The 12,557-nt window shown below is 36.7% G+C and overlaps 2 protein-coding genes across 4 annotated transcripts; both read right to left on the bottom strand.

Moving 5' to 3' along the window:
- Window positions 1-471: 471 nt before the first annotated feature.
- On the bottom strand, window positions 472-2,727 carry LOC112027367 (uncharacterized). Its single transcript, XM_024060049.2, has one exon. It carries the CDS (start codon window positions 1,924-1,926, stop codon window positions 757-759), a length of 1,170 nt encoding a protein of 389 aa, XP_023915817.2. The 5' UTR covers window positions 1,927-2,727; the 3' UTR covers window positions 472-756.
- Window positions 2,728-2,808: 81 nt separating this feature from the next.
- On the bottom strand, window positions 2,809-10,448 carry LOC112027382 (formin-like protein 5). Of its 3 annotated transcripts, none has more exons than XM_065777832.1 (7): window positions 9,641-10,448; window positions 7,856-8,549; window positions 6,996-7,746; window positions 6,689-6,906; window positions 5,603-5,838; window positions 3,414-4,281; window positions 2,809-3,246 (listed from the first exon to the last, which is right to left on the bottom strand). In XM_065777832.1, the coding sequence occupies exons 1-6, from the start codon at window positions 9,806-9,808 to the stop codon at window positions 3,430-3,432; spliced, it is 2,919 nt and encodes a 972-aa protein (XP_065633904.1). In that variant the 5' UTR covers window positions 9,809-10,448; the 3' UTR covers window positions 2,809-3,246; window positions 3,414-3,429. The 3 variants fall into 3 exon arrangements, with proteins under 3 accessions (XP_065633904.1, XP_023915826.2, XP_065633906.1); XM_024060058.2 differs by having other exon boundaries at window positions 6,707-6,906; window positions 9,641-10,446; XM_065777834.1 differs by lacking the exon at window positions 9,641-10,448 and adding an exon at window positions 9,251-9,624.
- Window positions 10,449-12,557: the final 2,109 nt, after the last annotated feature.

The raw sequence follows: 12,557 nt of genomic DNA, 5'->3' as shown, positions 1-12,557 counted from the left end.
TTAAATCTTATAATACCAGCACAAGCTCCACACTCATTTTACCAAATTTGAACAAAATACACATTGCTTGAGTTGTGTACAAAATTATAGCAAAAACTTCCGTGTAGTGTGTGAAAATATAGCAATGAGCAAGTTCAAGACTTTAAATTTGTGAGGGGGAAGGCAATATGTGAAAACACATGAAACCAGTGAGGCAACTAGCACAGTTCATGACACAAAGTCAAAACACACTCACTATTGCATCAATACAGTAGAAATGATGATTTATTGGACACAGATTGGTGTTTGCAATTTGTGATAGTGCTTTTGTACTAACTTTGTAATCTCTATTCTTCTTTTTTTCTTCTTCTCTTTTTTTCTATGTGAAAAGTTTTAGCTTCTCGGACATGAGTGATTAATTTTTCAACTTTTCTATTTTTATTTCGCATAAACTCACTCTTTTTAACTACACAGGACACAGATATCAAAAACTTATCCTATCTCGACAATATCATAAGGAAAGAACATGTACAAGATGAGGACAAGAAACTCTAGAGCATATGATTTTATTTTCACAGCTGAATCTAGGTGCAACAATGTGCATTTCTGCCATACTAAAGAAGCAATGTATGAATTGGTAACCAAAATTTCCTCAATGAGTTTATAGAATAGGAAAGAATACTAAACACCTTTGAATTATCATCAACTTGGTAAAGATGATGAATTGACAATGACTTAACTGCATATACATCAAGGGTGCAATTATCCTCCAGCTCCTTATGGAAAAGGTGATGCAATAAACCGTGATTTCTTCAGATTCTTCCAATCTTCTTTGAATCCAGAATTAGTCCATATCCTTTGCGCCAAATTGAATGCCCTCTGATGATGAGGATCAGAGAATTTCTTAGCCACACCCATCTTGGCCAAAGTCTCCTTGTATTTCTTTCTCAGCTTCAATATTACATCAATCAATTGCCGTTGAGTAGCATCGACTTCAAGCCAATTTTTGATGAAATCATCTACAGCTATGTAATCATAGTATGGGTATCGCGCATTATTATGGTAGTAATCAATAATGCAATTCAAGAATCCAATCTCGTAATCAACATCTGTTAGCACACTCTCAAGAAATGTTGTTGGAGGCTTATCGCATGTGACCTTTGTCCTAGTCTTTTTCTTTATTCCTTGACAGTCTTCGTCTTTAACATCAGATTTCTGGGCAGGACGTTTAGCTGGTGTCACTGGAGATAATCTCCACTTGTTCATCTTCATCTTCATCATCAGAGGTAAAGTAGCAGAGGAAATGTCCACATCTTCCTGTCCTTGTTCTTGCCCTCTTGCATTGAATGCATTGTAGTCAGAAGTAGCAGTATCTTCTTCCTCTTCTTCTCTCTGTTGTTGTTGAGGGAGTTCTTGGAGGTACTGAGCTTCTTGTTCTTTTTCTTCTTCTTGTCCTGGTTCGGGTTCTTTGGGCTGTTCTTCTATGGTCTGTTCTCCTGCATGGGATGCATTGAGAGAAGTAGCAGTATCTTCTTCTTTTTCTTCTTCTGTCTGTTGTTGTTGAGGGAGTTCTTGGAGGGTCTGAGCTTCTTGTTTTTGTCCTTCTTCATTCTCTTCGGTCATGTCTTGGATTGGAAATCTTTCACTTTGTTTAAATGGTGTCTCTGAAGGTGGTGAAACAGTGATATTGCCCACTTCTTTGTCTTCGTCATCTTCTTTTTTCTCTTCTTGTTCTCTGGGCTGCTCTTCTCTAGTCTGTTCTGTAATTGCATGGGATGCTTTGAGAGAAGTAGAAGTATGTTCTTCTTCTTCTTCTTCATGGTCATCTTCTCTCTGTTGTTGTTGAGGGAGTTCTTGGAGTTTCTGAACTTCTTGTTTTTGTCCTGCTTCTTTCTCCGGGGTCATGTCTTGGAGTTGGATTGGAGATCTTTCACTTTGTTCAGACATTTTTCATTCAGAAAGAGAGAGGGGGAAGTGAGGGAAAAAGATTATATATATACAAGCCTTACGATTTACAGTTGAGAGGCATTCATTTATAAGTTCGTTAAAGAGAGGGAGGTATAGTTGTAACTGTAAAAAATGGTGCCAAACCAAAGTCGGTTTGAGTTAACCAAATAAGCCAATGGTAAAACAAGGTTATTTTTTGGGGTACTGGCCTTCCTGCCAAAAATTCCATTTGGCATCAAACTGTTACCATAGATAGAATAGTATAAAGGTGATTGTAAATGTGTGTACGATGTGTGTAATAAACACTGCCGTATAATAGGCAGTTGCATAGAGTTACAAGTATATGTTTTTGTATTTGTAGTTGAGTCTTTTAAACCTCTACACATAATGGTCCTCTGCCCATTGAAGCTAATACTAGAGCAACTTCAATGGGGGAAAAACCACTAGAGCAAGTAAATGGGTGGAAACAACAAAATTCCTACCCACGAGCATTCCACTTTATGCCTCACCAAGTGGAACACCAATTGTGTTCCACTATATGCCTCACCAATTGTAATATTTAATATCTTGTTTTTATTTTTATTTTTGATGAGATCATGTGCCTAATTGATAAATTAATTAAAAGGACAAAAATAAGAGAATACTGTGGCTTACTGTGGTTGGTGAAAATAACATAGAGCACATTGGAATAGAGAATTTTGATTCGGGTGGACACGCTAACAAGCAAAACATAAGTTATCTGGCTGTGGACTTGCTTAACCCTTGATTATGGTGTAGTTTGTTCGTTCTGTTGTTTTGGTTGAATTTCTTCTTACTTTTTGGAAAAAAGTAATCATAAATTTGAAGACGTTTCTCAGAACAAATTATAGCTAGTCACTTAAATAATCACAAAAATTTTTTGCCTTGACAAAAATTGAGCTATTCTAAATCTTTAAAATGGTCTTGCTACATATTCCACTTCTAAAACATAAAAATCTATCAACAAAACAAAGAATTATAAATGAACAAATATATATATATAGGGACATCATTTAATCTAACTAATGATTGATAAGGGGCTGCGCTAAGGCAAAATCATGGTGAATCATGAATCCATTCCATGAGTACTCCAATGAGGATTAATATAACTGTACTATTTCGAATTCAGATTCAGTCAGGCCTCTGTCCCCGTGGAATTTTTCCTTGAAGAGGGTCCATAGCCATGCTCTCAACCACCTCTCAGCTGATCCTTTGTAGGATACAGTTTCTCTTCACCCATACATACATACACCATTGAAGGACTGAAAGAGCATATTTCTTGAAATTCTGTTATAAAGCCACCTGTATCAATCAAAATACAAGAACCACTTTGTTAGATTTCGATAGTGATGACTAAGAGAGGAAGGAGGGCAACCCCTTCCATTCCTCAATAATATCTTGCTAATTCTGCATATACAATGCATTTAAGGCAAAGAAAATCTGCTTGGGAATGATGATAATTGTGATACCTCTTCTAAGAGAAATTTATGGACTATCCTCATCTGAACTAGAATTATCCACCCGTCTATCTGTTATTGCTGGGAAAAGCAGTTGATGGAAACCAGGAGACTGGCGTGGATCAGATGAAGCTGGTGCTGTAGGAGCCTCTTTTTTCTGTGTTTTCATTTGCCTCTTTGCTGCATCTCTCACCTCTCTGCATGACTTATCTAACATTATCAAAAAATCCCGTACAATGACAAATAAACGTAAGCCCTCATCCTTCCCTGCTTTCCCATGGAAGTAATCACCAGTGCTCTTTACCAGAGACATGATTCTCTTTTCTTCCTCCAGGAGCCACTTGATATCATTCTCAGCTTTCTGCAGAAAACTCTTTAGTGATTGGTGGAACCCACTATCTTCCCCAAGACTCTTCATGTCTGAGTTCAGGAAGTCTCGAGCTTTAATCAGTTGATGACCAAGTTTGGAAACAGTTCCTATCAAGCTGTCAGCATCCAGAATCGCTGCTTTCTTGACATTCCCAAGTTCATCACCCAAACCTGAAACCACCTGCAGACCTAAGCTTCGGTAGTGCTCTTCTGTGTCATGGGAGGTTTCCTCAAGCAGATCATCTGATTTGATGCTGGAGAAACTCTGGCTCTCTTTGGCTACACGAGCAGCTCTTACACCTTCAGATCTGATTATCTCTTGAACTACAAAATGCAAAAGTGTGGTCTTGCCATCTGTTCCTTTTACATCTGACAATTTCAAAAGCGTGTCAAGCTTGAATGCTTGTGCACCACCGCGAAAGGTTCCATCATTCATGCGATTTCCAGTTTTAAGAACAGCTTCAAGAAGTTTGAGGAACAGTCGACTGTTTCTGAGTTCCTTGCAGGCAACCTGGTATATAAGAAAGATATGCCAAATCAATCAGAAATTACCAAGTGAAGAATCTAGAAAGCAATAACCAGAAAGTATCCTCAGATGATTTCACATGCAGAAGCAGACGACATCAAGAAGCCATCTGCATTTGCATGGAACTAACTGAAAATTTTGATGTATTCATACTACATAAGCATGAATGAATGAATTTGTGCAATCATGTGAGCTAATACATACATATTAACAAATTTAGGATCACAGTGACCTCAAGTGTTTCCAACAATTCCAACTCTTCCATCTAAACTATTCCTCTGTGATCACAAACACCATATGCCCATCAATTGTATAGGCCGCAACTAATATAGAAGCCCCTTCACTAGACCATAAAATATGTCTAATGAATGCAAGTGCAAAAGATGGGTGCAAACTTTGATGGGGGCACACAGGAGCCCTTACACTATTGGACTGACATATCTGTATGGTGTAAGCCATGTGATCCATCATACAGTTTAATATAACCATAGACAAAACATGTTGAACCTAAGTCATTGAATGGCGTTCATATTATTTTATTCAAATCATAATAAAAGAGTCACCCAAGTATACAGGATGAATACAACTCGGGACCAAAACAATCAGGCAAAAATGAGATATACCAAATATAGATCAAATCCTTTGCTTTGATATGATCAAGTCCTTCTATATGGTAGGCAAAAATTGAAGATCCAGTCCATTTCAAACAGGTCTGTCATTTGCAAATTAGCAGAATTGAACAATTGGCAAACATAGGCCTCTCTTCAAGTATTCGGCGAATAGTAGTAAGTATGTTCTTATAATTTTAAGGCTAGTTCAGTGGCAAAAATGCAAGGATTTGGACTCCGAAGGTCACATTGGACCAAAAGCACCATACCTTGCTACCAGAACGTCACTGTATGAAATTTTGATCAAATCTTTCGCTCTTGTCCTCCTGAGCACAACTTAGTAAGAACCATTGTTATTTATGCCGTCTCAGTTATATTTCCTTGTGTTTTGGCTTGTGACTCCATATTGAGTATCATTTCATTTTAGCTTTCTGCTTTACACAGCTCCAAATAAATATTTTTCTCTCAGCAGGTTGTCATGATCTGGTGCTCGTTTAACACAAGCCTTAGCTATGCTCAGCAGTTTGCCATCTCATTATCTTACTAGCAAATTTAGGTAGTTTATTAAATTTTTTCATTGCCAAGAAAATTAAAGTAGTTAATTAGTTCCATTTAACATTTGCCCAATTTGTTTCTTAAAATGAAAAGGTGAAGAGCTACAAACAGTGAGACATGAAAATATCAGTTCATAGTCATACCTCCAAGGTTGCAAAAGACTCTCTAGTGATGGTAGCCTCCTCCTGAATGGTACACATGAAAAGCAACGCATCCATTCGTTTAAAAGCAAATGGGATATCAACCAAGGCTTTTAGGAACCGCTCAGCAGGCCCAAGTTGAGCAATTTCACCATTGAATAGCCTAAGTTTCAGTTCTTCTTCTGCAGTTGGTGCCATCTTCAACAAAGTTTGAAGGAGTTCTGGTGGAAGCTCATTTCCTGATTCAACTAAGGCAGTTAGAATATGGTTATTATGCATTGACACACAAATTAAAAAGCACTACAGGAGCATGATCAATTTTGCTCTACATTGAAGAGATTATTTTTCTTGACCACATGATGCAGCCAGCAAAAAGCTCTCAGAATGCAGAACAGCAAGACCAAAGATCACAGTAATTCAAACTTTAAACATATGGTCCAGTTTTGATGTGAAACATAATTGGCACCCTTCAGGCTACTTTAGTTATTAACAAGTCTTAGTATTATGTTTCTTTAGATTAGAAAGCTGCTGGTTCTGTTTTAATTGAGTTTTACAAGAGTATGGATAATATGATAATTTCAAATTTTTCTAGAACTGGCTGTAATGTGATATTGTGAAGGTTAGAAAGCTCTTAGTTTGAGACTGAAAGTTGATCTATGGTTCTAATCGTCACAAATAATTTATAAACTAAGAGGGTAATTCACAACGGAGGCCCATGAGTTTTATTTTATTTTTATTTTTTTCAGTTCATAAGTTACACACGCCCAATGGGTCTTGAACCCTTGACCTCACCCTCCGTCTAAAACTTATAAGGAGAGGAGGTGCCAATTGAGCTAGAGCTCATTGCAGAGTTTCATTTTATGTTTTGGAGTTCTTTTCTGTTTTGTTTAAATTGTTTCCTACTTGCTTTAGCAATTCCTATCCTTTATAATCTATTTAGAAAAAGGATTAAATCATTCAAATCATAGAGAGATATGAATTAATAAATTTCATATTTTCTTCAAGCTTTGCAGGTGTGATTGTCTTCTCCTTCATATGCATGATTGCTTAAGAAAACTAAGTGCAATTGCCTAGGGTTTGTCTTCACACCTGCAAGGCATAGATTACCTTCATGAAGTGCATCTTGAACTTCCTCTGTTGTCACATTCAATGCCCGCAGAAGAATTGCTAGATTTTGCGCTTTTTTCGGATCAATGATCTGAATATGCTGGGGTGAGGGATCTTGTGAAGAAGACTCCTTGTGTGCTTTTCTGTTTTTATCAACAGCATTATAACCAAACAGAGTTTCTATCATCTCCTCGTTGAACCTGAAAAGTATAGAAAAATTGTATTCAGCAACTAATTATCCATATTGATTCATGATGAATACATAAAAATAAAGAAATTTTCAACTTACTGGAATGATCCAGATTTAATCTGATGCCAAACCATAGATTGATCAGGGCTGGCTAGGACCTTATCCCAGAAAAATGGCTTCAGTTTAGCTTTAGGAGCATTAGCATCATCCTCCAAGCCAGCTTCCTCACTAGAACTAGCGTTTGATGAATTTTTTTGTCCCAGAGGTGGTTGAGCTACCTTTGAGCCTAAGGGAATTGGTGGTGGCCGAGGAGGAGGTACACCACTCTTTGGAGGAGGTGGCGGTGGACGAGGACTGAGTTTGGTGCCTGGAGCAACAGGTGGAGCCGGTGGTGGCAGTGGTGGTCCAGGAGGGTGAGGGCCAGCACCACTAGAAGCTTTCATAGAGGGAGGTGGTACAGGAGGTGGGGGAGGTGGTACAGGAGGTCGAGGAGGATGAGGACCAGCCTTGCTGGGGGGAGGCCTAAAAGAAGAAGGAGGTTCAGGAGGAAGAGGATCTGCCCTGCCAGGAGGGGGCTTCAGCGGAGGCAGTCCAGAAGTGATCACTACCCGCCCAGGAGGTGGCTTTAGAGCAGGAGGAGGTACCTGTCCATTTACATTGCTTGATGGTTCAAATGAGTTGGGTGAGAATTTGGCAGCAGCAGCTCCAGCTCCCACTGATGAAGTTTCATGCAGTGAACTGTGGAAAATATCAGACTCATAATTCCCATCCAAAGATGAGGCCTTTTTGTGATGACTGGAGTTATTACCATACGAGTGATACCCAAGCTTCTCTTCTTTTAATGAATTTCCTAAAGCAAAAGATTTTTGTGAGGAACGTGAAAGATAAATACCAGAAATAATATCATAATTGTGTCAAACAATTATAGAATTACAAAAAGAAGACTTATGGAAACCTACCAACAGAGTAGTCGCTTAAGCTCAAGCTGAGAAGGGGCCTCTCATCATTTCTTCTAACTCCTGAGCGCCTCCCACAAACCTTACAGCAGCATAGGAAGAACAGTGCCGCAACTACAAATGTCACTGATGCAGTTACAACAACAGCAATAACAACAGGTTTACGGCTAGCACTTTGCTTATTTGCCTGAACATTTGAATTAGAATCCGGACTAGCAGAAGAATCATTTGAAGCTGGTGGGAAAAAGGGCACCGGTGGAGGGGGCTGAGAATTAGAATCTGGAGGACTGGAAGGTACTTGCATAGGTGATGGTGATGGTGTTGGACTTGGATTAGGTGATCCGACTGCTGGGGCTGGGGCTGGGGAACTTTCAGTAACCAAATTCCTTCTAGGAGAGTCAGGCCTGGGATATTGGGATTCAAGATTCTTAGCATACCAAATCTTGGGGCCACCTTCTTCTCCAGAGACACGAAACTGAATACTAATCTTTCTTAAACAATCTAAAAGAGTTCTTTCCAACTGGGGATGCAGAACACTAATTATTTTCTGAATATTTTCCTTTGCAAATGACTGGGATTTTGAATTGACTTCATTCACACTACTAGATGAATCCTCCATACAGCATAAGTCTAGACCCTCGTTAGCTCCCTTCAAATGGATCAAATCTTGCCTGCAACTGATCCATAGTAGTGCTGCCTGCGGTAGGAGAATGTCAATGAATTTTTGTTTCTTCTTGTTCAGTCTTAAGGACCATAATGTTTTTTTTTTCCCTTTTCAACAATAAACTTAAGTAACATAGTATAGCCAGTTTTTCTCTTAAATCTAAGGGTAATCTCTCTACACTTGAGATTATAGGTGAGTGTTGAAAACTGATACATAAGCACCATATAATACACCATACCCTTCTTATGTCCACCTATGGGAATCAAAACTTCAAGGAAAGATTAAGTATCATTTAATACACCATATTGAGTATCATTTAATCACTATATAAGCACTATATAATACACCATACCCTTCCTATCATATCAGAAACTTGAAAAACTACCAAAATATTCATTGTATTTCCACATTCACTCACTAACAAATACACACAGTAATGAAAGTCATTGACAGTTAGCAAAATTATTAGTAAGTAAGAGCTAGTGCAAGCAGAAGATTTAAACCATAATCTCATATGATTTTTTGCTCCCTATCTTTTCCTTCTTTCAAGTAAAGGGTAAAGCAGATTCAAATTTTATAATTACAAGACAAAATTTCCCACATCACAGCAAAGAACTTACCACTTATGGGATTAAATGTAATTACTACAAACAAATCATTATAGAAAACGTTCACAATATGACAATCTAGAATAAAGAAGACTTTTTTTTTATTTTTATGATGTGGAACCTCACCGAGGTAAGCCCTTTGGATCCACCCTTGAAGAGTAAGCCACAGATGCACGACCCCACCCGTCAGAACTGTGTCTAAGGTAATTTACGATAACTCCTAGTGGGGATCATCCCAAGCCTCCAACCACTAGGATGCAGTATGACCGGTTATCTAGAATTAAAGAATACTGCATTCTTGAACTGATTACTGGATATCAGACCTAATTTCCACTGTTATTATCCTACCCAGTGCACAAAACTCCTATTTTGGCAGGGTCAAGGAGAGGTGATCTATCTATTCAATATGAAGCATTGGACTATATAAAATACATGAATGCCTTAAATCAAATTTACCAAATTGCATTTAGAATAACAATACCCTAAGACAATTAAAACAAAACTATAGTCACTCACCATGTCCTCATCTATCTCCCCAGACGCCGGATCAACAATTTGCCTGAGAAACACTTCCTCATCACTGTTCCTCTCTTTTGAACTTACTGCTGCCAGGGTGCAAACCAAAACTACCAAAGCAATGAAAACCCGTATCTTTATAAGACCCATAAGTAGTTGAACTGTCATTACAAACGAATACTATTTTCATCAATGCCTAAACCTTCCATAAGTAAAGCCCTAAAAGAGCTTTAATCACCCAAAAGCTTCAACTTTTTCACAATATGCCACCGACCCAGTTCGATTTTTGCCAACATAAACCCTATAAAACCACAAAAAAAAAAACCTGAAACTTGGAATCAAACAAAACCCAATTTATTTTTCTTCTTCCCAATAACATCTGAAACTTGGAATCAAACAAAACCCAATATTTTTCTTCTTCTTCTTCTTCTTCTTCTTCCCAAAACAGCCAAAATATAGAATCAAATCGCTCACAATGAGAAACCCACCAAGAATAAAAAAGGGGTAGGCTCAAAAAAGAAACATTCTAGATCAAATTCTCTATTGAAATTGTGAATGCCAAAGAAGCAATAGCCCTCTCTCTCTCTCTCTTTATGTGAAACCTTCCAAGACGAGTCTTTGTTTCTGACCAGATCCAAGAAAAGGAGCTCAGGAAAAACTTAGCAGTGAAACGTAAAAATACGGAATGTATATGTACAAGCAAAAGCCGTGTTGTCCTGTTGACTAGAAAACATGAATAAACAACCTTCAAATTCTTTTCATTTGAAAAGGAGTACTGTTTCCTACCAAAGCTGCCAACAAAATTGAATCGTCTGACATTTTTATTTATTTATTCTAATTCTTCTACCATTTGCATTTATATGACTCTTTATTTTAAGAAATAAGAGTTTGGCTTCAAATTTGTTTGGCGCTATCTTAATCACATTAATTTATTATTATTAAATTATGTTCGACCTGTTTGAAAGTTACGTAATAAATTGAAAATGATATTTTAAGATATATTTCAAGTGTTTTTGTTTTTGTTTACACTGATAATTGTCCTTGGAAATAGGCCAATGGCATTGTCGTTTTGGAAAGGTCCTGAAGTTTCAAATTTGATTCCTTCCTCCATTTATTTTTTTACTTTTTTTTTTTTTTTAATAGTAATCAACTAATCATCACGCGTTTTAATAGTTATTATCCTACAGCTAGCAATTGATAAGGAAAACCTAGATAAGCTTGCTTAGCTTAATCAATTTCCATGAAATTCTTCTTCTTCTTTTTATGAATAACCAATTTTCATTAAGCTGTTGACCTTAATCTAAGTCCCATCTTTTTAGAAACATTAAAAAAAAAAATGTCAATTTTATCTTTTTTATAAGATAAAATATGTCAGTTGAGTTACAAATGATTATTTGGTTGTAATTAAGAGATAAAATTACTAAATTAATATCTTTCTTTTTTTTTTTTGAGGAACTACTAAGTTAATATCAACTCAACATTTTCCTTGTTAATCAAAAACCTTAAACTCAACTATTCTAAATAAAAGCTTTTTAATGGCCCAATGAAGCCGTTTGTTTTACTGCCAATTCAAGGTTTTTAAGGCGACAAATATGAAATTTTCACCTCAAAAACATTTTTAGTAATGATCAGGTAAATTCTGCTTTACAGAAAGATGTTTCTACTTTCTAACTCTGTTTTTTTTTTTTTTTAAAGCCACAACAGTATTTTTTTTTTAATTACCTTTTTTTCTTTTTTAAAGCATAAAACTTTATGTCTTCGAAAGGCCATGGCCCATAACTTTCAATTTTACCATTTGTTTGTGGCGTTTTTTTTTTTTTTATAATCAACATCTCAAAAAAAAAAAGGGTCCACATGAGAATAAGATATTAAAAAAAAATTTAAAAGTAAAAGTGCCAAAACATGGAGATGTAAACTTAGAGCATTCGCATCTGCTCTGTTATATATGTGTAAAATACACATTTTGATCACTTTTACACATTTTGATCCAAAAAACACTCCGCATCAATCCTTTTAAAATCATGTAAAACTGTGGAAATTTATCAACGAGCTACAGTACCCGTGTATATTTACACGGGCACTGTAGCTCGTGTATTTAATTTTTTATTAATTTTTTCTCCCTCATCAACTGACGCTCATCTCCCACCTCTCTTCCCCAACTTCCAGCGCGCCAGAATCAACTGAAAATGATCCCAAACAAACCCACTTGGCCCATAACTTTCAATTTTACCATTTGTTTGTGGCGTTTTTTTTTTTTTTTTAATCAACATCTCAAAAAAAAAAGGGTCCACATGAGAATAAGATATTAAAAAAAAATTTAAAAGTAAAAGTGCCAAAACATGGAGATGTAAACTTATGAGATGGAACTAAAGAATCAAAAATTCCATAGTGTACTTGTAGTAGATTCTTGAAGCACTCTACGCTAATTGACAAATAGTTATGACTTGTGACTTGTGAGTAGTTGTTTTTCTAAAAAAGAATGAGTTGGTTTTTAATAAGAATAAAAATGAGAATAAATTGGTCAGGAGCTAGCGTAAAATGTGTGTTTTATACCAGCCAATCTCGACCCGCCACGTCACCAATTTTCTTTTTCTTTTTTCAGCAAAAAACATTAAACCTTAAGGGAATGGCAAAACCAACCCAAACCTATTTGCCCACCCAAACCTACCAACTTAAAATAGACCCAAACCCACCCAATTATTAGTTGGATTAAATGGGTATTAACTCAATTAAACCCAATTAACACTAATGTTTATTGGGTTTTAATTGGGTACCCAATTACCCAACCCCAAAACTACTAAAATTACAAAAATACCCCCCTCAACCTAAAAAATGACCAAAATAACACCTAAATCTACAAAATGACCAAAATACCCCCCAAAACCCAAAAAAAGACCAAAATACCTCCCGAAACCTA

The sequence above is a fragment of the Quercus suber genome, unplaced genomic scaffold (assembly GCF_002906115.3).
Source record: "Quercus suber isolate HL8 unplaced genomic scaffold, Cork oak 2.0 scaffold_165, whole genome shotgun sequence".
Lineage (NCBI taxonomy): Eukaryota > Viridiplantae > Streptophyta > Magnoliopsida > Fagales > Fagaceae > Quercus > Quercus suber.
This window is presented reverse-complemented; position numbering and strand designations above follow the sequence as displayed.

Excerpts from the sequence above, each read along its gene's own strand:
- LOC112027367 (XM_024060049.2), bottom strand. The coding sequence starts at position 1,926 with ATGTCTGAACAAAGTGAAAGATCTCCAATCCAACTCCAAGACATGACC.
- LOC112027382 (XM_065777832.1), bottom strand. The coding sequence starts at position 9,808 with ATGACAGTTCAACTACTTATGGGTCTTATAAAGATACGGGTTTTCATT. Across the intron at positions 6,907-6,995 it reads ATTAAATCTGGATCATTCCA|GTTCAACGAGGAGATGATAG; the intron begins GTAAGTTGAAAA and ends TATACTTTTCAG. Across the intron at positions 5,839-6,688 it reads AGGTAATCTATGCCTTGCAG|GAAATGAGCTTCCACCAGAA; the intron begins GTGTGAAGACAA and ends TAGTTGAATCAG.